Source organism: Galleria mellonella, unplaced genomic scaffold (assembly GCF_026898425.1).
Source record: "Galleria mellonella isolate WM207_F2 unplaced genomic scaffold, CSIRO_AGI_GalMel_v1 utg90, whole genome shotgun sequence".
In the NCBI taxonomy this organism is placed as follows: Eukaryota; Metazoa; Arthropoda; class Insecta; order Lepidoptera; family Pyralidae; genus Galleria; species Galleria mellonella.
The window spans coordinates 1,621,604-1,647,127 of record NW_026442172.1 but is presented as its reverse complement, the minus strand read 5'-3'; the positions used below and the strand labels follow the sequence as shown (position 1 = coordinate 1,647,127).

At 32.1% G+C, this 25,524-nt stretch overlaps 2 protein-coding genes across 5 annotated transcripts in view; one reads left to right on the top strand and one right to left on the bottom strand.

The window, feature by feature from the left end:
- The window catches only part of LOC113509131 (transient receptor potential cation channel protein painless-like), a 31,235-nt gene extending 8,629 nt beyond the window's left edge, over window positions 1-22,606 (bottom strand). The window contains exons 1-2 of one of the 3 annotated variants that reach the window (XM_052902338.1): window positions 22,477-22,606; window positions 4,095-7,927 (exon numbers count right to left, since the gene is read on the bottom strand). In XM_052902338.1, coding sequence (XP_052758298.1) covers window positions 5,096-7,903 — 2,808 coding nt within the window. In that variant the 5' untranslated portion in view covers window positions 7,904-7,927; window positions 22,477-22,606 and the 3' untranslated portion in view covers window positions 4,095-5,095. Of the gene's footprint in view, window positions 1-4,094; window positions 7,928-16,108; window positions 16,464-22,476 lie in introns of those variants that run through there. The other 2 variants (XM_026892435.3, XR_008253723.1) reach the window with 2 other exon arrangements.
- Window positions 1-25,101, top strand: part of LOC113523392 (gamma-tubulin complex component 2-like) — a 31,723-nt gene extending 6,622 nt beyond the window's left edge. The window contains exons 11-16 of one of the 2 annotated variants that reach the window (XM_052902339.1): window positions 351-522; window positions 3,083-3,251; window positions 18,493-18,636; window positions 19,428-19,505; window positions 21,141-21,307; window positions 22,025-25,101. In XM_052902339.1, coding sequence (XP_052758299.1) covers window positions 351-522; window positions 3,083-3,251; window positions 18,493-18,636; window positions 19,428-19,505; window positions 21,141-21,307; window positions 22,025-22,118 — 824 coding nt within the window. In that variant the 3' untranslated portion in view covers window positions 22,119-25,101. The remainder of the gene's footprint in view (window positions 1-350; window positions 523-3,082; window positions 3,252-18,492; window positions 18,637-19,427; window positions 19,506-21,140; window positions 21,308-22,024) is intronic. The other variant, XM_052902340.1, reaches the window with a different exon arrangement.
- The last annotated feature ends 423 nt before the right edge of the window (window positions 25,102-25,524 follow it).

Genomic DNA, 25,524 nt, shown 5'->3' with positions numbered 1-25,524 from the left:
TGATGGACTGGGATAAATAGTAGGTTCTGTCATAAGGATAATAAGTGTATAACCTTTGCTAACCAAATTTCATGACAAGTGGTCAAGGTGTAAAAGTACTTTTTAACATACTCACTTTCATACTCATAATATTAGTAAGTGTTAACAATAAGTTACACCACAGAGTAGATCAAGGAATTCGTGTTTCTTGTTACGTTACTTGTAAAAAACAATGAAAAATTCTTTTTGTGTTAGTTCTGTGAGAACAGTTTTTGTATATTGTAAATCATTCTATACATGTTTAATCCAAGAGACTGTACTAACCTGACATATAATGAAATAGATGATGATAAATATGTATGATTTTACAGAATACAAACAAAACAAAGATTGCCCACCTCTGACTGGTATAGAGACATTTTCATTTGGTATGGAAGTGAAGTGGCCAGTCTCACTGATACTGAACCATAAGGCGATTGCTTGCTACCAGATGATATTCAGACACCTATTCTATTGTAAACATGTGGAAAGACTGCTTTGCAGGTAAACCATGTTATATGAAAATTTATTAATATGTTTGGTTTTATTATTATACTCAAACATATATTAATGATTAAATTAAATAAGAAAATAAAAATATCATAAACTACCGTAAAAAGTTAATTCTATTTGAAAGTTTGCACATCTGTAATAAGCTCCCTAAAGACTATTGTCTTTTTACTTTATTGTCTTTAGGGAGCTAATTAAAAGAGGTAGTTATGATTTACCATATTAAAAACAACCTTCAATAAGTTCCAATAATGTGTTTGTCGTATGTGCATGTCGTGTCGTGCAGTGTGGTCCCGGCATAGAATGGGCCGCCGCCCTTCCTTTCCCATGGATCTCATAAGACGCGACTAAGGAAATTTAATGGTCGAGAAATGAGTAGCAGCGCCCCTCTTAAGGCACTATAACCCTTAAAAGGTCATTTTATAAAAAGTTATTACTAGATTAGGGCAACAGTAAAAAATCTAAAAAAAAAGAAAAAATTAAAATTAGATTTTTAAAGTACAATCTGTGTATTTAAAATTAATTTATTTGTACTGTAAGTAACATAAATTTAATAAAGAAAAATTGACGATCATTTTCTAAAAAACTAAATCCTGCCAAAACCTATAAACAGATTATCAAAATTCATACACGAAATTATAACAAATACGTTTTACTTTAATCTGTGTGTTTAATTTTAAATTTAGTCAAAATTTTGATGCGAAAATATAACTTTATATAAATTATATGTCGAAAAGTTAAAGAGGAAATCTACGCGGGACTTGTGCGGCAGTCTGCCGCTGGCATTCAGAGAGAGGTCCCGTGTCGCAAAATGCAAACTATTTAATATTTAGTTACTGAAATGCCCGATTTTGGTCTCTTTAATATATTGTCACATTTCTTTACAGTATTGACATATTTTATAGTGTATCATCTTTATAAATCTGCCAATAATATATTTATTATGAATACAGCGTTTAACTAAGTGTCATCAGTTACCAGTATTTAATCTGTTATGTGGGTATTTATAATGTTAGCCGTTAACTGTTCACTGTTGATCATGGATCTCTCCATAAGGGGGGTTTTGCCAATAGTTACCATGTTTGGCATGCGGATTGGTAACCGCAGTTAGGCTTTGGAGATGTTTTAAGAGTGATGATGCTGCCTTGCCTTGTTTTAGTCGCCTCTTACGACACCCACGGGAAAGGAATGTGTGGCCTATTCTATGCCGGGATCACACGGACTATGGATATTATTATACTGATATTATATTTAAAATATATTAAATATATAGAAAATTATATTTAAAATATGTAAAAAATATTATATTAATAGATAATTAATGCCATTGGCGTATTTAAGATTATTTTCCTTAAGGAACCTGCAGGTCTACTCTTGAATCTAATATCATTATCAATCCAATCTATTGCTAATGGTGTTTTTATACTGTACACATGACACAACAATTAGGAATTAGGTTATAATTGAGATTGGTTTATAATAGTGAGCATTGGCAAGTTATATGCATTTATCAAAACAACATGGAACCATTATGTCACTTGCAATTATGGAATTGCAATACTAGCTATTGCAATTCGGGAGTGCCAATCATCTTGATTTCAATATTGTAACCCATCAGATCCCTTAAAAAAGATGCATGTGTACTCTCAGACATATATTTGTGAAGCTTTGTTTGAATTCTAGGGTTATCCTCTCTCCTCCTTAATACATCTATAATTATTGGCATTGACCTATATTTTTTTTTATGTAACTTGTATTATTTTTTATTTATAATTATCGCCACGTATAGACATGAACAGGTACCATTGGACACTGTATGTGTTATACTTAGATTATAAAGATAATGTCCCCATACAAATGCTTCGCTAAAATCAGGCCACATTGTATAATAATGCTGCGTGAATAGTTGCATGAGAAAAAGTATATTGTAAGGTAAAACTAAAAAATAAAAATTTTACAAGATTCTTTAAATATATTTGAGAGAATCAGATAAATAGTTCACAATGATTCATAATGATGCTTATTTGTACTAAATATTTTTATTTAAATTTTAATATACATATAAATTTGTTTTGTAAACATTTGTTTTTGTTTTTAAATAATTGAAAATGACTGCATATTGTATATTAATTTGTAAACAGTACATACATTTGTTTATTTACATTATAACAGAAAATTAGTTTCTAATTCTAATTTAAAAATCATCTTAATTTGAGAAATTTTTAATCTGATTACGTGCAACACTGAAAACAAATGTGTTTGTTTTTATTTAAAAAAAAGTATCAGCCAATTTAAAGTTTGGTTGGCTAAAAGTTGTCCTGTTTTTGCACTTGATGCTCTATCTATATTATCTAAAGTGTTATGAACAGCGCCCCATGGTACTATTTATAATATCGCCAATTGTATTATGTCATGCATGGTACTCCTCGTGCGTGGTCTTCCTGAGTATGTTATGCCTCTGTATTCAGTAATTTCACTATCGTCTCCCACTCTTTGAGATTCACAATACATTGATGAATATATTTTAAACAAATTATCAAATCTCCGATTGCAGGGTGTGGTTGTACAATAAAGTTGTTAAACGTTTTTCTGAGGCACGTCTCTATGCGGATGCGTTTGCTCTACGTCAACGAATGCTCAGCTGCATACAACACCTGCAATACTACATGTGTGTTGAAGTCATTGAACCATCCTGGTGCCAGCTTATACATAGTCTTGATAAGGTAAATACCACTTTATAATGTTATATATATATATATTTCTTACAGCTCTTAGACTATACTCTTTATTGTTTCCTCCAAATGATTATAGTAGTACTTAAACTTATTATAAATATAAAGTATTCCAGAATAGATTACACGGCAAAATCAATGGACAGCCATATCGCTAAAAGCGATATTATAACTGTGTGGCTGAAAGTAGACAATAATTTAGAATCGTTAAAGAATTTGTTTCATTTTAAACATATTATTTGTACATTATTAAAAAACAATAGAAATATACGAATATGATCAGAAAATTAATAAAATTAATATACTAAAGAATTTTTAATTAGACATTTTGTTACAATTTTTTGTTACCTTTGTTATGTCACATGCTATCAATGTGGTAAACAAGTGAAAATAATTTGTTTGATACTGGTAGCTATTTTATTAGGTATATTAAATATGTTTTCGTCTCAGATTTATTGTCAAAATTTATATATATTTGCGATAAAAGATAAACTGGACAGATTTATTTAGAAAATAAAATTTTTTGTTCAACCATCTGAACTAATATTATAAAGATGAAAGATTTGATATTTTTGTATGTAATGGATAAACTCAAAAAATGCTTAATTGATTTTAAAAAATATTTTACGTATAGAGAGCTATATTAACAGCGAGTAACATGTACTATATTGTACAAAAAAAAAAAAAAAATAGAGATTAGTTTTTAAATTTATAAAAAAGAAATATAATATCATTATTTTTTTTGTCTTTATCATTTATCTAACCAAGTTTACTAAACATGAGCCTCCCCTATTATTGAAAGTAGCAACGCTAGGTTAAGTGATATTTTCCACATATAAACTAGCATGTTTTATTTTAATAATTACTTCTATTTCATAGATATATTTTTATTACGTACAATAATTTTGACAACGAGCCCCCATGCACTCTTTTCTTGTATAGGTAATTACTAAAACAGGGATTTTTAAATCTACGATATAAATAATTTTAAATAACCTTAAATCTCTTTTCACATTCATAATAATAGAAGAATACGAAATAACATTGGAGTTATGTACAATATGTGTCGCCCGAGTCCCATTCGAATCCGCTCACCGTGAAAGCGGCTACTTACACCCCTAGGGAGAACATCCCTCCTTAACGGGGTTGTTCGGGGTACGCACTTTTCTGATCCCGACGATCCAATTACTTTGGCAAATGCTGAACATTTGTCACTCACACAACCACACCGTATACTCTGTCTCCGCCGGCGGGGACGAAGATCTCCAACATACCGTTCACGCATAATCAGGTATACACATGAGTGCAATCCACCGACTTCTCCCCCCTCGATTCAAACCGATCTTCCGTCCCTTGTCGGGGGTCGAAGTACGGTGATCTAAGCGGAGGTCCAGGGGAAAGGGATTGTTAGTAATGTGATCTACCAGTTCTATTGCTAGCAGTATACCCTATCAGGTTGACCTCCACGTGGTTCTCCTTGGAAACCATCGTGTTGAATTCCAGGTGTATTTATCACGATGTGCTAACTGTGACCTGCCTCTTTATTCTTATATATCATCCCTCACTGGTGCCCCGTAAGCGTATACCGTTAGCGGAAGCGGGGCTACTATTATATTATCATCCATTAAAAAAAAATGTCGAGGTCCGAGCCGCTCTGGTACCCTTGGGCAAACGCCGCAGTCCATCGGTAAGAGTCGGTACTTTGTCGCTCCCCTCTAGCGGGCTTGAAGTGCCATCCGCACTCGCCCTTGCATACGCGCCCGGTGAAGCTGTCTAGACCATCTGAGTCCAACAGTAATTACAGCTCGAAAAAAAATTACAAAACGTACATTAGATTAATGAGGAAGAGATTCTAATTTTTCTAGCACTTTTTCTAGTAGATTTTGGAGTTTGGAAATTTTTGTCTCACAATGACATAATTTATTCTTTATTTCGTCAAGTTCTAAAACTTCTGTCTTAGCACTAATTACAATTTTAGCGTTTTTCACAATACTTTTATCAAATGTGTAATTCTTTAAGTATTCGAAGTGATTGTGACCCTCAATATCCTCATTGTTGTGCGACTGTGTGTATGACTTTTGTGTAGTTTTAGGTATCACTATTTTGTACTCTTGATTTGGTATCACAATAATGCGATGTTCAGGCAAAAAATGTGGAAAAAGTGTTATGCGTTTTGCTAAAGTTTCTATATATGATGTTATAAACTTTAAAATAATGGATCTTTGAATATATGTTGGCAGCCATTTCCATAATTTACTTGTCCATGCAGCATTGCCTATAAGTACACTCTCAAAATGTGATATTAATTTGATTCGAGATATGTGACCAACTAGTTCTGCGTCAGCTCTAATTGCTTGTGTATCATTGACTGCTAGACCATTAAGTAAGTTAAATAGCACAATAGGAATCATAAAAACAAATAGAATAAATATAATATAACTTGTTACGGGGAATGTACCGAACTTAATTGAACCTGCATCTAATTCCCCTGTTAACATAATGATGGTTTTAAACAGTGATCTTCCTGGGTCCACGAATAAGTCTTCCTCCTCGTCTTCTTCTTTTTTAGTACAATTAGGATTTGGAGCATTTTTGTCATCATTGATTTCTTGTCTAAATAATGTGTAGAAACTAAGCGCAAAGGCAATTATTAAAATACAATACCAAAGGAGAAATTTGAAGAAGTTCCATGAAACAGTTCTCAACATTACAATATTTGTTGATAATGTCGGAAATTGACCAATTAAAAGAACTAATTCTGCAGATGATAATAAAATAGCTACAGCTGATAATTGTTGCTTTGTTGATTCTGGTGCAGAATCATAACATACGATCCACGAAGTTACAATTATTAATGCTATTTCCATCCAATTTTCAGTATTCTGCAAGTACCTTATAGGCGCAACTAATAGTTGGCACAACTCTCTAATAATTAAGAATATTAATCCAAAGATAACACCGGTATGAGTAAAAACATTAAATGTTTGAATAGAATTTGGCTCCTTATATTCTATTCCATAACCTAATATAATGTAAAGAATCAGACAGAACCATAACAGAGAATATAATGTAATATTTGCGTAGAAAAGAAAACTTATTCTTTGCCATTTTAAATATAGAAAACTGGTAATCACCGGATGCTTTAATAGGGGTCTCAACTCTTCGTTTCGAGTCATATACAAAATAGCATCTGTTTCTGGAGCTAAAATAGCATCATATTCTGTCACGTTATCTATTAAACGCTCTTTAGTTAAATCTTTCTTCAGTGTATTAACGTTTGAATATACTAGAAAGCTATAATTTATCTGTACTTCATAGTCATCATCAGTGAGGCGTCCGCCGTTTGTTGTAAGACATTCATCTAAGTATGTTTCTATCGTTTTAGCATGGATATCACCCAATGGTGGTTCATTATAAATATTGCGTATACCTATGCATGCTTCTTTGCGCAATAACATCAATACAGTGTCATTATCGCCCATTCGAGCAGCATAATGTAGAGCTGTATTTTGTTTTTTATCAATATGATCAATATTCGTACAGTATTTTTGATGATTAAGTAAAATTTGTAAACAACGTTTATGATTTGTTTCAGAGTTTTCGGAATAGCTTTGCATCCCTTTTATAGTTAATGTGACAAGTGATTCATCATTTATAGGGTCAAGTAATGTATTATCGTTTTCAGTGAACATTTCGACTATGTTATAAAATCCTTTTTGACAAGCAATAGCTATAGGTCGATATATAATATCCGAACAATTAGCATTAGGGTCTGCCCCAGAAAGCAATAGAGTCTCTACAGCTTTATCAAACCCCTTTTCTGTGGCTTGCTGTAACATTGTTTTGTTACTGTTTGTATATTCCAATGCCCCTTGATGTTCACCTTTCTCCACAAGCTTTATAAAGTCACGAACAAATTTGTCTTCTTCGCCATTATTGAGATATGAAAACAATTTGTCATTGTCAACAACATCAGAAAAACTAAACTGTGGAAAGTGTGTAAACAAGTGTGGAAAAGCTTCTTTTAAAAAATCCCGTGCTGTTTTGTCATCCGCATTTTTGTAAGTATCGAGATCAATAGGATCCTTAGAGTAAGTAAAAATTAGGTTTATAACTTTCTCTAATTTTTGTTTTGCTGCGCATGATACTGGCGTGTTATTTTTTAAGTCTGGTGCATTTGCATTACATCCAGCTTTAAGAAGCATTTCTATCATATCCTCATAAATAGGTGTTTCTGAGCATCGATCGGGGTGATATTTTATATTTTCTATTTGCTTAATTGCCATTAACAATGGAGTGTTTCCTTTCCACTTAATATTCACATCTATTCTAGCATCTTCTAGCAGAAGTTTCAGAGCTTCTTTGTTACCATTATCAATTGCAAAGTGGATTGGAGTGCTACCGGTTATATTATATGTGTTAATTTGTACTCGATGTTGTAACAGAAGCTTTACAAAATCTATTTTTTTTGGATCGGATACAGCCATTTCAAGACAAGTTTTATAGTCCGGATATGGATAAGAATATTCAAGGTCAACATTGTTAATGAGTTTTTTGAAGGTTTCAATATCATTTTTTTGCAACGCTGATCTGAGTGTACTACTGTGGGACGGCTGGTCCTTCCTATTCTTATTCCGAATCATGTCTCATACAATACTGGCATCAATCTGGAAATAAGTACATACCATTACCTTATATTCCATCAAAATAATCTATTATAATTACTACAATATTTTATCATATTTTTATTTTTTATGTCATTTATTGTCTAGTAGAGACAAAACTCTATTTGTCAATAGATGACTTTAGAAAAGCAAAGATCCTATTCTTTCGGGGATAATTTCTTAAATAGTGGGAGTATGAACTATGAAGTCACTTTGTGTCATAAGATCAAATAACCTGACACCATGCCTAATAACAGGACCAGAACACCAACAGTTTTGCTTAGCATTAAAATCATCCACCAATACAATTTTAGTATATATAACTACATATAACTTATTACTATAAATTTATATATAATATTAGGTCCATACATATGAAATTAGCGTTTTGTCTTGCTGACCACTTTGATCTAAAATATCTTCTCTTTGGTTAAGAATTTCAAATTCAAATTTATAAATTCATTTAGCTAGTACATTTGAGTTTTGAAAACATTTGTTTGAAAACATTCGAATTCATTTGTTTTTTCCTTATTATTTTTTTCCTTGGCGTCGCTTATTACCGCACAATGGAAAACATGAAATATCGGCATATTTACGAGTACGAGTTCTACCGTGGCACCAGTGCTGCAGAAACATCTCGAAGGATTAATTATGTGTATGGCGCTGGTGTCGCAAAAGAAAGCACGGTACGTTTTTGGTTACAACGTTTTCGTTCTGGATATTTCGATCTTCAGAACCAACTCCGTGGACAGGCGGAGACCAAAGTGGAAAATGAAGAATAAAAGGCTATTGTGGAAGCGGATGCATCACAAAGCACTTCAGGGATAGCTGCAGGCTTTGGGGTAAGTGATAAAACTGTATTAATCCACTTGAAGTAAATCGGGAAAGTAAAAAAAAACTTGAATGATAGGTACCTCATGAATGGACTGAACTTGTAAACACGCGTCGCCTGCTGTGTTACTTTGCTCAACCGACACAATAATGAAGGGATTTTAAATCGAGTCATTTCTTGTTTTTTTTTTTTTTTTTATAAAACTTAGAATGGCAAACAAGCTGACGGCCCACCTGATGGAAAGTGGTAACCGTCGCCTATAGACATGAGCAGTACCATGGACGTAACAGAGTATACTGTTTCGCCCATGATATCATCCCCCATGCGTTGCCATTCCTGAGGACTCAGGTGTTATTCCTCTGTACCCAGTAAATTCACGCCATATCCCACCCTTCAAACCGAAACACAACCATGCAAACACAACTGCTTCACGGTTGAAACACGAATGGGACAGAGGTATCCAAGCAATCGACTTTTGTACAAAGTCTCCCTCTGGTATCTTATCTGGTATCTGGTCTTGTGATGAAGACTGAATACTGTACGATAATCAGAAGCGCTCGTCGCAATGTCTGAACCCTGGAGACCCAGCTAAATCCTGCCCTAAACGAAAATTGACTCAGAAAAAGTTACTTCTGAGTGTTTGATGAACAAGCGCCGGTGTCCTTCACTACAGCTTTCTAACATCTAACCAAACGATTACGGCAGATATCTATTGTCAGCAACTGCAAACCATGAAGGAAGAACTAGCTGCTAAACAACCAAGATTGGTCAATCGCTCTAGGCCACTGCTGATTCACGACAACAAGACCACACACTGTACAACAAACAACCACTAAGTTAGATAAGCTACAACTGGAATGTTTGCGACATCCACCATACTCCTCGGACCAACAGATTACCATTTGTTCCGGAATTTTGGATAACTTCTTACAAGGAAAAAAATTCAACTCCGATGCAGCAATCCAAACCGTCTTCAAAGAGTTTATTGATTCTCGCCCCCATAGTTTTTTTTTTTTTAGTTAAAGGATCAATGAGATGACAAAAATGCATAGATAACAACTGTGCATACTTTGATTAATTAAATATATTTAATACAAAACAATTGACTTGTTATTTCTCCCGTACAAAACACTAATTTCATATGTAAGGACCTAATCTATATATATAAACATTAATGCCACTTTTCGTTGTAATTTTATAACTCAAGAACGGGCTCACTTATCCAAATCAAATGTTTAGGCTTTGTTCGGACTGTTTAGTAGATGGTTTATGTGAAGTTTGCACAAAATCGGTCGAGCGATTCTTCATTTATCACATTTTTTGTAACAAATGAATTCAATAAATGGCGGATCATTTTGTTAATAGGGATTTTTGTGTCAAATTCAAACTTTTTTTAAGATGCGGATTGCGCTGTCAAATTGAAACTTTTTTCAGTGTTGACAGTTTAATCTAAGATCTTTCCCATTCAAATATTTTCTTGATATAGCTGTATTGTATTATGCAACACTTAAGTGACGACTTAGTGATATTATGAATGTGAAAGTGAGTTTCTTTGTATATTTATTACAGCCTAACAAATCACTATGTAATTTAATATACACATACTATATGAGATGGATATTGATATAGGCTACTTTTTATCTCAAGTAGTAAATGTATTCTGGTCACGCAGAAGTCGCGGATAAAAGCTAGTATTGTATTATTGCCCTTTGTTAAGAGATACTTATAAATTCAGCTATGGCCTCTGTCGCGTTCGTGCTATTGCTCCCGTGCCGGGGCTGGATTTGCGATTTGTAAAGCATTAATCGCTGATCCGGCGTGAAGTAATGCTTCGCTCTATTAAGCACACCGAGTTTTTTGGATGCCAGCTTCACCTTATCTTCGAGGTGGCCACGGAACTGTACGTCACTAGAGATGTCGACACCAAGGATTCCAATGCTTTTAGAGATGTTAAGAGACGTGCCTTGGAACTGTGGGGCCACAGCAAATGGGGTTTTCTTAGCGGTGAACGCGCAAGCTTGTGTCTTAGAGGGGTTAAATTGGACCAAGTTTTGTCGTCCCCAATCAGAGACTCCAGTTAGTGTTCTCTCGATTTCAGACTCAAGCTGTTCACGATTGTTCTCCACGATGGAACGGGAGACATTGGTACGACCCGTATAAATTTGCAATCAATTGTATAGTCATACAATTATTTATTTCTATTTATTTAGTGTCTGTGTTTTGTGGATCTTATTGTGCTTGTTTATTTAAATGAAACAGATGCGCCCGAACTTTCTGCTTGCTATTCCACTTATCGTTCAAAAATGTAACAGATCGTATTACGGTTATACAGTATCCGCAAAGTGTATATGATGGTATTCGAAGATCTATCACTCAAACTATCTTTGTGACAAAGATCGAATGCTAGGATGTTTTAGAATTAACTAAAATTCGAGTGTTACGAAATAACTATCAAGGTTACCTTGTTTTGGGTGCTAGTTGCTGACCTGGTAGCATGTTCATAGGTTTCAAAAGTTAGATTCGATAGATAACTAGATTTTATCCGCAACTTTGTCCTCTTGACTTGGATATTATACAGATTAACCGGGATAAGAGTAGCTTATATTCTTCTCCATTTTTTAACATGTATACAAAATTTCATGGCAATTATTTGAGCAGTTGAGGCATCAAGAGGTAACAAACAAGCTCACTTTCATATTTATAATATTATTGAGGATAAAATGCTGGTTGTTTTTATTATACTTTAGTATGTAACTCGATATGAGAGTAGTTTGTTTTTATAAATCGTAAAGAACGAACCTTATTTTAAAATTTTTGATTAATTAATTAATAAATTAATTTTATCTATTTATTTATTTCAAGTAAACAGTTACATAGACAGTACATATTCTTAGTGCCACGAAACTGCTTTGCAGTTTTTCTGCAGCTTTGCGCTCTTGTACATACAGCTTTATAAACAATTATGATTTATCCTAATTCTATATACTAAATTTATATCTTTATACATACATACATATACACACATATGCATATATACACATCCACACATACATATACCAATGTGTACTCATACCAGTAACAACATTTGCCATCCACTTGCTTGTATTTTAGATAGTGTGTGCTGTCCTCAGTTATCACTATACATTATGGACAACCAAATCACCATCACCATCCAAATTAAATCTAATACTGGTCTATATTTTTTTTATACTTTTAAAATATTTTACTGTGACATTATTTAATAATAGTATGTTTCTCGGTAATACATTATAGTATTTTGGAACTAAATATTTTCTTGTTCTTTATGAGTAATAATTTTTTTATATTTATCTTTGTTATAGTGTTCCATTAAAAGTAATAGTTTATTTTTATCCTTTACGGACAACAATTGACATATCTTAAATAACTCTGTATACCCGCTTCGTTTACATCTTTGCTTCTTATTTTTATCAACTAAAATTTCCATAAACTTTATCTGCATATCTTTTATTTGGTTCAAGCGGATGTCAAAAGTACAACCTTAACTACCCAATCCATACGATATAATGACATCTACAAGTGTATAATATATATATATATATATATACATATAATGTTTTCTTGTTTTTTTTTTTGATGGGTGAAATCGTATGGTAACCCCGCCTGTGCTAACGGGATACGCGGCTGAGCACCAGTGAAGGGTGATAGATGAGAATGAAAACAGGTCAGTTAGCCCATCATGATGAATTCATCAGGAATTAACCATGATAGTTTCCAGGAAGAACCGCGAGGAGGTCGACCTGGTTGGATATATTGCTAGCAATGGGATTCTCAGTCTCCATTACTAACAATCCCTTTCCCCCCAATGTTTTCTTGTTAACAGCAAAGCTTAACTGACGGAATTTTGATAATATTGATCTTAATTTAGAGCATATATTGCTCACATGCAATCCCCATCACAAGTTTTCATTTATGTTACACCAAGGTGCTTATAGTGAGGTACAAATTCTATAACAGAACAGTCACAGCTGACACTCCCAACATGTAAACAATTATAACTATGACCAACAATACTAAAATTATAACCTTTTAATTTGAGGTATGGAGAACGAAAATGCATAAATTTAGTTTTATCTATATTTATAATAATTCCATTGTCGTGTGCCCAAAGTAATAACGTTTGTTAAATCAGTTTGAATATTATGTTGTATGTCTGTAGGGTCATTACCAGCATATAATAAGCATGTATCGTCTGCATACAAACACATTTTACATTTTTTCACTACGTTACACAATCTATTAACGTGCATAATATATCCAATTGGTCCATACATCGATCCAGTTGGAACGCCATAGAGGATATTATACTCGTCTTCCGAAACACCAAATAAAGGCGTTTTTAACTTCCTTTGACTCAAATATGATTTTAATCATTTATTCCTAGGGCCACTTATTCCACATTCTGACATGGCCTGTAACAACTGTTCGTGATTTAAAGTATCGAAAACCTTCTTAAAAATCAATAAATATAATTACAACATTTTGTTTTTTATTAAGACTATTGTTTACAAAATCTGTAAATTCATTAAGAGTTGATGCCGTACTGCGATATTGCCTGAAACCATGTTGCACAACTGACAATATAGCATTATTTTCTAAAAAGTTAGTAATTTGTGTTACAATCTTTTCCGTTATTTTATTAATTATAGAAAGGATAGCGAATAGGTCTATAGTTTGTGTATTCATAATCACTACCATGTTTATACAACGGCCTTATTAACGCTCTTTTTAATTGTTCTGAACTTTGAGATATACTTATATTAATAAAATGAGCTATAACTTGGCTTATTTGTTTCTTGATACATTTAATATCAGACATTCTAATCTTATCCACACCCGGAGATTTGTTAGGGCTTATTTTATCTATTATTTTTTCTACTTCGTATGTAGTTACCTTCTCATACCTCATGGACATATTGCATTTCTCCACATACATACTCCTATATAAAAGTTTATTATTACAATTATGTATTTATATTATGTATTTCATTTGTAAATGATTTTGAAAAATTTGAACTTATTAACTGTCTCTTTTTCCCCCCAGGTACTTTTTAATAACATTGGCTATTTTTCCCTTTTTTCTCTCCATTTATATTTTCCCAAAACTTTCTTACATCATTTTTGCATTTTTTCAATTCATTTTGTCTGTATACATTAAATGCTTTATTTATACATTTATTTACTTTATTTCTATATTTAGTGTATTCTAATTTATAAGTTACAATTTTAGGATTATTTTTTGCTTTTCGATATAAACAATCTCTTCTGTCTAACACTTTTAATAATTTATTATCTATCTATGGTTGCCTTAATTTGATATTCACAACTGGCATAGATTTCACTAAACAATGTATTTAATTTGTGGTATAATAACAATGGGCACTCATTTTGAAAATTTGAATCTATATGTATTTTTCAATGATAAATCATATTTAAATAACATTAAAAATTTTTGGCAAAAAAATAAAAAAAAAATTTAGGGGTGGGTCACTCTTATCATTGAGGAGTATAAAAAATAGATGTTGGCCGATTCTCAGACTTACCGAATATGCACACAAAATTTCATGAAAATCGGTAAAGCCGTTTCGGAGGAGTTTGGTAACAAACACCGTGACACGAGAATTATATATATTAGATTTAGTTTTAGTTTGCCCTGAATATATTCTCCATATTTTCTTTTGATAGCATTGGCCGTAAAATTGAATTTGTTTTTCACATATACCAATATACCTCCACCTCTTCTCGTCTCTCTTGTACTCCAATACATGTCATATTCTGGTAATGTATACATGGATAATTCATTTTGTGTTGTTGATTTCAGATATATATACTAAATTTATTTATATATACTAAAAACTGCTTGAATATTTTTCTTAACCTTATATTTAAGTATATTAATATTTAAATACCTATTTTGTCCATTTATATATGAGCTCCAGTTTTCAACATCTGTATATTTTATACATTTTATTTTAGTTGTTATATTCGTCGGTGGCGTAAATGTTATAGTATAAATGTAAGCACAAGTTTACAAATATTATTAGATTAATATGTACTTTATTGACATAATTTTTATTATGACCTTCCAATTTATGAAAGAGTATATTTCCGTTAATTATCCATATGTATTTATATATATATCCTTTAATTCATTTTTTCCATTTCCATATATTCATTTTTTACCGTTTTGTCTTAGTTAAATGTTAATTGATATAAATTCGTTTATCATTTTGATTGCCATAGATATCTCAGTTAAATGCCATTTTTGTTTTTTATTTTCCAACCACTTATCTCTTTGTGTTCGTAATGCCAAAGTTAATATAATTGCTCGGGATTTATGTTGGTCAGATTTTTTACACCTACCCGCCTTGCATCCACAATGTTTTCTGTGGATAAGTTTAACGTATTTGTCAATTTATTCACCAGTAATGTAATGTTTTCGTCTTCTAATTGTTCAAGTCCCAAAATTTAAACATCCTTTTCGCTGTTTTTTTTTTTTGTTAAATTGATGTAATCCGTTCTTTTGAAGCTTGGTTGCACTTTTCTAAATAAATATTTCTTAGTTCTAACGAGTTAATTTTTTTTTCTCCATTTTATTATTGATTTATATCAGTTGTTGGTACTTCTCGGCATAAAAATATACTGATTCTAATAGTCTGTTAATAGTTTTTCTGCATACTAAAAGTATGCAGATAACTATTAACTACTAATTACGTAAAGAATTTGTAGTTTTTCATTTATTTCCCTACTTCCAGTACTTTCTTAGCTAATGTTTTTTGAGGGTCGATGTTAATTTTGGGAGAACTAACCGGTGAACTTTTGGACTTCGCACTGGTCTTTTTAACATTTTATAATATTACTAAATATATCTTATATACTACAAAATACACTATTCGAAATAATTATTATAGTAGTGGCAATTAATAGCTTATTACACGTGGAATCTGCGCAAGCGCTGACGCGAACTAATTTTATGTAGTCTATAGTGTCCTATGCAAGAGCCTCTATATTTTTTATTATAAGCTAAGATTACTGTTGTTGAAAAAATATTGAAAAAAACATATGCATGTCTTTATTTATTATAAAAATTGAATTTTATAAAATATAAACTAAAAAATGTCTGAATTTTTCGCAAATTGTTGTGCTTGATTGGGTGTTCATACAGTATTTACCCATGTTATCATAACTGATGCATTATCTGATTCTGCATGAATATATGTAATAATAATAATCGATAACATGATAGTTATATATATATATATATATACGAAATATTACCCATAGGAATATAGCTCTAAAAAATGAATACGCACCCATCTGAAAAAGACAATACAAAGTCGTTGTTGGCACAAATTTTTTCACAAGCACGGAAATGCTTTACGCACACTTAGATAACTGGGATTATCACAACGTTAAATATTGCGGTGTACGCGCGCACTCCTCGAGCTTTGATATTCATAATGAAGCGATGTGCTCGTGCGTCACTACGAGAGACGACTGTCAATAATCTTGCCTTATCAAGCTTTCATTTTTTTCATGAATTATAATAGAATGGTAACCCTGCCTGCGCTATCGGTATACACTAGCGGGGCACCAGTGAGGGATCATTGGTGAAGGTGAAAAGGCAGGTCAGTTAGCCTATCGTGACGAATTCAACGATAAATTAGTCACGATGGTTTCCAGGGGGCACCGCAATGAGGTCGACCTGATAAGGTATATTGATAGCAATGGAGACTAACCTCCCCAGTATTAACAATGCCTTCCTTTCTGAAGCTTTCATTGTAAATGTTAGATATCACTAGAGTTTTAGATATCATTTTTACATAATAGGTATTATTGTTTGTATTATTCGTGTAATAGGTCTGCGTTGTAGGGTTTTTTAATGGATGATAATGAAATGATAGCTCTAGTATTATTTTTACAGTAATATCTTGCTAAATGTTAAGAAATTTATTAATATAGTTATTCGAGTATAATCTACCACTGCGATAACAAACTTTTTTTGCAACAGATATTCTAAAGGACTATATTTTACATACATTATAGTTTCTTTTAGTAAGTTCCGTATTTGTAGTATACTCTGTAGTAATTTCTGCAATTTCTACATTTTAAAGAGTTTTTCGTTAAATAGATGTTCGCTATATAGAGTTTACGCTGTATTTATTTATGTAATATATTAATATGGGGGGATGAAGGGATTGTTAGTAATGGAGACTGAGAATCCCATTGCTAGCAATATATCCAACCAGGTCGACCTATTCGCGGTTCTCCCTGGAAACTATCATGATAAATTCCTGATGAATTCATCATGATGGGCTAACTGGCCTGTTTTCATTCTCATCTATCACCCTTCACTGGTGCTCCGCAAGCGTATACCGTTAGCGCAGGCGGGGTTACCATACCATTTTCACCCATCAAACAAAAAATATTAATATTATTATAAGTACTTAGATGTATGATATTTATATGTTTATTTGTATGATTTTTTTGATAATTCCATGAACACGAGCGTTTCTTTTTATACTCCTTACGCCAAATAGCTATCGTCTTTTACTTTTCTCCTCTACCCAAAAGTTGTCTAAGGGAGATTGTTTTAGCGATAAAAATCGTCTATTTTATCTATATTGTGCATATATGTTATTTTTTTTTTTGTATTATTCTTTAAGTGATGCAATAAAGAGTAAATAAAAAATAAAACATTATAAGTGGATATACTCTCACATATAATCGTTTGTATTATGCAAAGCCGCTACCATACATATAAGGTTAGGTGGATAAAAAATCAATACGAAATTCTTAATTCTATATTTCAAAGAATAGGGAAAGCAGACAATGTTTGTCGTCACCGTTTACGTTTGTTGTTGTTGCATCTGCCGTTAACTGTCCACTGCTGAATATAGCCTCCCCCATAAGGGGGGGGGGGGGGTTATCAGTAGATGCCACGCTTGGCAAGCGGGTTGGCAATCGCAGTTCAGCTTTGGTGATGTTTTAAGAGGGAAGCTGCGGTCCATACCTCTATCATAGCTCCCTTAGTAGTCTCTTACGACACACACGATAAAGAAAATGGTCACCTATTCTATACCGGGATCTATACGGCTATATATGTATAATATTAGATAAAATAAAACTCTACATACCCGTCGTCTACATTTTTAATAATATTCATTATATTGAAATGGCAAATAAATTGATGGCTCACATGATCGAATGTGATAATGACGATTATCATTTCCGATCCTAAAGTTATGAACATTAAGAACATCACAGAACTGCGATTATCCTGTGATAAAATTAAATGAAATTTCAAGTTAGGAAAGGAGGTTTTCTCAATTGACTAGAGTCTATGTTCTGCTCCCAGTCTCAAGATAATTGTTTATTGATTGCCTCGTAATCCTAACATAAGAATCAGTTAATTGGAGTGATTATTTATTTGTTTCTTCGTTCATTAGTCTGTTTATTTACTAAATCCCAAGATGACTATGGCGATATAGTTCGCCTAGTGCTAGAGTCCAATGCGCTTATGTTTGCTCATTTTTTTTATGCAACTTTAATTGGCAAATAAGCTGACGGCCCACTTGATATAAAGTGGTAACCTGTCGCCCATAGATATGAACAGTACCCACATTGTTGCATAAAAAAGTTGCATAAAAAATAATGTGAGCAAAAGAATAAATAAATAAATACAATATATTTGCAGGTCAACAACGTGGATGAAGTGCTCGAGCGGCACAATGACTTTTTGGAGTCGTGTCTCGGCGACTGCATGCTGACAAGTCCTCAGTTACTGAAAGCCGTCACCACACTATGTCTTGTCTGCGTACAGTTCTGCACTTTCATACAGGTATATTTAATTACTTATGGTCTACAATTTTACTCTAATCTCTAAGTATTTCTGCAGTTTGACTGTCTATTTGTAACGTAAATGTAATTGTGGAGTTAAATTACACGTATAAGAATAAAAAGCTACAATATAGAATCAGTTACATTTAGACTGAAAGAACATTTCAAAACAACGCGCAATATTTTTTCATTAAACGTCATTTATACAAGTGTCAATACCTACATATTTCATTATAAATGCATCCGTTTTCATATACCTATTTCTGTTTTTGTTGAGCTATACTAGTTTATATTCAACAAAACAGCGCATAAAATGTATTGCTAATGCGGTTGAGTAACGAAATAATGATTGTAAAGTGCATAAAAATTAAACAAGCGGACATAGAATAAGGTATCTCTTAGTTACTTTATCTAATACCACCTTAATATGTAATTGTAGAAAATGGTGTGAAATGACCCACCCTTTCCTGGCAAGACTGGCATCTTCTGCCTTACCTGTCAACTATTAAACAAAATAAACTATTTTGAATGTAACTTTTAGTAATTAATCTAGCTAGCTGGTGGTGGTATGTGGGTGCTTCATTTTAACCTTATTTAGTTATTTATGTATCCTACTCCATATTTAGTCATATTTGAGGTCAAATAATATTTTGATTTGTATATTATGATGCATTATGAGTATGTATATATTGCTTATGTTATGCGATGTATCAAATACCTTTTTTATGATTTTTAACAATCATTTCTTTTGTATTTTCTTTTAACGCTACCAATCACGTTAATTGGCAAAAGGAGATGCACAAGTACTTCGTGGACGCAGAGCTTAACAGTATGCTTGGATCAGCGTATGACAATACAGACTATAGTGAGGTATTAAAATAAAACAACTGACGTAAACACTAGTGCACTCGAGTAAATAACTATATTTAAATCACAGCACTGAAATATAAATCATGATATGTAAACTAGGCTTTATCGCTGTAGTGGATACTTTGAAAATTTGAACCAATAACAATATGAGTTTAACGCGTTCTGTTTTCTGATTAGTTGTTTTTTCGCGGTTCATCAGTACCTACAATGTAAAGTTATGTTTACATTGCGTATTTAGAGCTATGCCATTATATTGTGAAATAATGCTTCCATGTAGTATTTGTGATAGAAGAAAAATATTAATGCTTTTCGTACAATTCTTTCATGACTTTTCTGTTTCTAGAATTCTATGGTGAGTATTGTTTTATTGCTTCTTTAATACACTATATAGTTATTATTTTCATCGATAAATAATTATGACCATTACAGAAAAGGTATCTTGAAAATATTTCTGTCAACAAAAATTCATATTCAATTATCTTTTGTTATTATGTTACTGCTGTAACTAATAGATAGATACATACTTTTTATTGCTTCCTCTAAAAGATTACAGTAGTACACTTATTATAAATAGATACAAACAATTTCAAGAAATCTTTACACTGAAAAAGTCCTTCTAGGCAACCTTTAGATTGAGAATGTATTATATTCCACTATCTCTTTATCACTCTCATACACGTACACACATATACAAACATTTGTATCATAAATGTATGTTATATTAATATAATATTTCAATCGAGTATTTATTTTTCATGTTATTAATAATATTCTGTTTTTATTAATATTCATCGCTTTTATGCGTTCAATTCTTTTGTCATATGATACGTTTTCTGAGGTATGTAACAGTCTTATATGACAATGAAGACTGCTTACTACACTCTTATTACACAGATGTTAGAATTTAATTTTCAATAAATAATTGTTTACGCCGTGTGGTCCCGTCATTGAATGGGCGACCCCTTCCTTTCTAATGGGTGTCATAAGAGACGACTAAGGGCACTTAATGGTCGAAGGACGTGTAGCAGCGTTCCTCCTAAAACATCACTTAAGCCTTTCTTCGGTTGCCAACCCCCCTGCTAAGCGTGGCAACTACTGTCAAAACTCCCCTTATGAGGAAGGTTTATGATCACTAGTAGACAATTAACAGCTGATGTAATAAATAAAAAATAATAATTGTTTGTTTATTTATAATCGAAAATTTTCGTTCTAAGTGTTAATAATTCTATAATCCTCAGTATAGAAATTTGTTATTTTTATTTGTATATCTTATCTTTAGTATATTAATATAACTATATATATATAGTCATGGTATGATAACATTTTTACTATGTTGCCATAAAGTACGGAAATTGCTAGTTCGTATACAACTGTCAATATTTACGGATCTTCCTGAACGTCAAAAACAGCACCGTACCAGGCTGCTAGTTAGAATCTATTTATATCCATTTATCATTATCTTGTAAAATTCAAATTTTGTTTGAAAAAGCCAACGGCAAACTTCGCGACATAACTACTTTTAAAATAAGGCTTTACAATAAAATAAAGGAGATGTGTCTTTTGTGAATTATGAATTGTGAATTATTGTGCCTTTTTATATAAATTAATCGTGTCCCCGTATTATGTTATAAACAGACTACCGGCTGTTGTGGATCCACAACGAGCGGATCGGCAGACTCGTTTTCCCGTTCCGTTTCCCGATACGGTCTGCGTTTCACTGCCGCGTTGCTTTCCGTGCTTGCAATAATCGAGAGGATGGCCCGCGACAACAACACCAATAAGCTATTGAACATATCTGCCAGGTATGTGACACTCCTTATCTGTAGTATCTGGTAATCTGCGTTTATATTTTATTTACACTTTTGCACACATTAAAATATGTCTACAGGTCGGACTTATAGTCTGATTAGCATTCTCTACCAGTCAACCGTTACACTAAACAGAGATCCATTAATCAAATAAATCAATTTATAAATTTATATTGCGCATTGTGTAAAGCATCAACTGAGGTAGTGTTCCTAATATGGATAGTGTAATTGCTATTAGTCATCTAGTGATATATTGTGATTTTATAGATGCCACGAAAAGGATTGTTAGTGATAGGGACGTGGAACTTCATTGTGAGCAATATTGACCTTTTTTTTACTTAGAATGACAAACAAGCTGACGGCTGATAAGGATGAAAGCAGGTCAGTTAGTCCATTCTGACGAATTCAACTAGAATTAGCCACGATGATTTCCAGGGGGAATCACGTGGAGGTCGACCTGATAGGGTATATTGATAGTAATGGGGCTAATTGACCCTATTACTAACAATCTTTTTCCCTCCAAAATCATACATTATAAGGTACGAATGTAAAAGCTTGGGCAGTCGAGGTAAACAACGAGGGATTTAGTATCTGAAACACCTCAGAGGTTGTCAGGTCTGCAGATCTAATATTTTAAGAAAGTTATACTTCATAAATGTTTTTGTAAGTGGAAGGAACACAATCTACCTATAAACTAAATTTTATTTTTAGACTGAACTTCAACACATACTACGTGAAACAACTTGAAAAATTCTGTGCGGACGACAAGCTGATGGATAGCGATAAGAAGGCTAGCGCCTCCTAGCGGCGGCCGGCGCGTTCGCGCACTAAACTCGTCACCTCAGTGTGAACACCTTTATACACATCAAACTCCGTGCAATGACAGATTCATGTGTGAACATCAATTTTTATAAAAATGACAATCTGTGCATTTCGTAATATACAGATGTTTACCATGTAATGGTTTGCCATATTCTATTCGCCAGCTACCAAGCAATATTATCATAAATTCGTAGTTATGTAGAAATAACAACCAAAAATCACTGGTTAAACTAAACAAATATGTGTACCATAGTGTTTAAACTCTTTACTAATGTATTCAGTCACAAAATGATATTTTCTTATGAAAATAATGCAAATTTGTCACATAAAGTAATACTTACATAGTTTTAAATATATATAGTGCATAATTAATGTAAGTATTGGATTTAAAATAATATTGTTCAGGATAATACTCGTATAACTTGTACGCCACACTGTGATCACTATTAAAAAAATCTCAGAAGTACAAATTATACTATTAACAATTATAATTAATATCGTATATTGGTAAACAATGTGCACAATGTCATTATGTTAGTCACTTAAATTAACCATAACTCCACTAGTTAATTACAATATTATTAATAGATTACATAAAGAGCAAATAAACTACAAGTATTTTTGATATAAAAATCTCAATAATTAAATTAAATTATTTTAAATATCCATTTAAAACTGTTTGTAGGTGATTGTGGTTTCATGAGTCAGTGATTCGTCACAAATAATTTGCCATATTTTTCAGTTACTCGCCCCACGCATGCATTTGGTCATATACGTATTAATCGCAGCTTGTCATATAGGCTCGTCACGAAAAGAGATCTATTCTTTAATGAAGAAAATAAGACCAAACCTTCTTTTTACGGTTATGGTCTTCTTCCTCATTTACTCATTTTTTTTTTTATAAAATTTTATGAGGAAATTTTTTAACCCAAAATTTTCACTCATAAAACTCGAAAATTCACATGACAACATGTAATTTTTCAAAAGTTTTCTTTTATACAAACCTCCGGACATTATTAGCACAACAAAAAATAAATATTTATTTATATAATACTTTATTGCACCAAGTAAAAACAAAATAACAAATACAGTAAATATTAATGCGAAGTGATACAAAAGGCGGCGAAATAGCCGAATAAGTGCAGCCTACGTACATTAGGAAATAGATTTTTATTTATATAGTTTTAAAAAATGAGATTTTTATCTTGTTTTTTAAATACTATAAATTTAAATACAAGTCTGTTATAGATGTGGATTGGAATCGGATATCAATAGCGTTTGTGTCAAACTGCGATTGTGCTGAAATACGTTTATGGCAGACTGGGATTATCACAAAAATAGGTTCGTGATATGGGACGCGTAATTCATATTTTTTATATCAGTATTGGTGCATTATCATGACATTAATTATTTTAGTTGATCGGTGTTATTTTTGTAAAACGTTCTTCTATGTGTTCTTTGAATAGACGCGAGTAAAATAATTCTAACATCAAGTTTCGTCATTCGCAATTATAAAAATAATATATACTATAACGATATAGACTTTGCGGTTTATCACTAAATAAATAAAATTAAAAGGATTATCGTATGTGTTCAAAATACGATTTCTATCATAGAGTGTAGAATTGGTAGTGACATAAAGACATTATAAATTAGGATATGAAATTAGTTCCGAAGTATTATATATGAAGGTGAGTCGTAATGGGAGTTACACCAAAACCAACTGTATGAAAAGATCAAAAAATATTTTGCAATTATACTCTATGGGGAAAGATATTCAAATTCATAAATACTATCACTGGGTTTCATTTGTATACACCCATTATGACTGACCCTGTATAGTTTTAGTGTGATTGATGTAGGTATGCGAAGTACACGTTTCAAATGGAATTAGTCATTGTATGTGAATTCAATTTTAGTCTAGATTAAATTTTACATTTGTTGTAAAAGGCTGTGCTTATTAGCCTAATGTTTTAGTGATTTAATCTAGTATTTCTCTCATAGTACACGTTGTTGACCTGTGCCATTTTTACAATTTGGTATTTCTGATACGGTTACTCGAAAAATCTCAATTATTATAAGTTGTCCCACCTAATTGTTAAATTTCTCCTCAGAAATTATGTTGTTCTCAATTTACCTGCTGTTAATAAGCTGGCAAAGATTTCTAGATCATACAGCCTGTTTTTGATGGTATTATATATTGTTAAAAAGTTGAATGCTTTCAAGCCTTTTCTGTAAGTACTATATTTTTAGGATAAAATAATGTGTGTTTATTTCAATAATGTCACAAATATGCAACATATAAACATGGGATCATTGTTATTTATTGTAATCATGCAATGCAAAAATAAGTGGAATATATATTCAGATCATTATATGTATGAATTGAAATATTAAAGGATGTGATGTTAAAAGATAATTACAGGCCATTGTATAGGAAATAAGAATAAATATCAAAGTAGAATCGACATTATCTTGAAATCAATAATAATTACAATCAATTTAAATTCAAACAACAGATACCGCAAGTAGTGAAAGCGTTCGTCTCACTCACTCATATGTATCGCGTCATAACGAAAAATAATTTGTTAAATGCAAATCAATTTGTGGTACCCCTCGATAGGGAATATTGGTACATTTTAGTAACAATGCCACATTTACAAAAGAAACTATGTGACTGTCACTTCTACCCAATCTGTATTATCGTAGAAGGAAGATACTGTTTTATTCATTGTGTAATAATTCCCCCACGTATTGCCTTTATTAATTAATGATAATTTACACAAAATTATAATCGGCTTGATAACTTCAATTGTACTTTATTCACTTAATAATACTATATTTTATTATTTGATATATTGTTGCCAATCACATATCGTTGCAAGTATTTAAACAATATTAAATCTTAGTAAGCTGGTTGTAAATACCATCGTTATTTTTTATTTCAATAAAATATTAATAAACTACGTGTAACCGCTTTTTATTCGGCACAACTTTGTATAGTTTTTCTGTTATTTGCTAGGAAACAACTTAATCTAAGAAACACTAAAGTTTAATTCTCTTTTGCAAAATTATAAAGTATATAAATGAATAATGTATATTCTATTATTATAGTTAAATATACCCAGTTTTCCAAAAGATATTTTCAAGAATTGAGGCAAGAAATTTGAGAACAGATGACGATTATAATAAAAAAAGTTTTCTTGTCAAGATATTGAACGAGCTCTATGACTGATTCTTGATACGACAATGATGTCGATGACTTATAGCCGCCTTCCAATGCCTATCACGAATTAAGCGCCTAATGGAACGTGAGAGCAATAAATACATACACCTATTTGCTAGTGCTTTTGATATATATAAGTAGGTAGGCTTGGTTTTTTAATGTA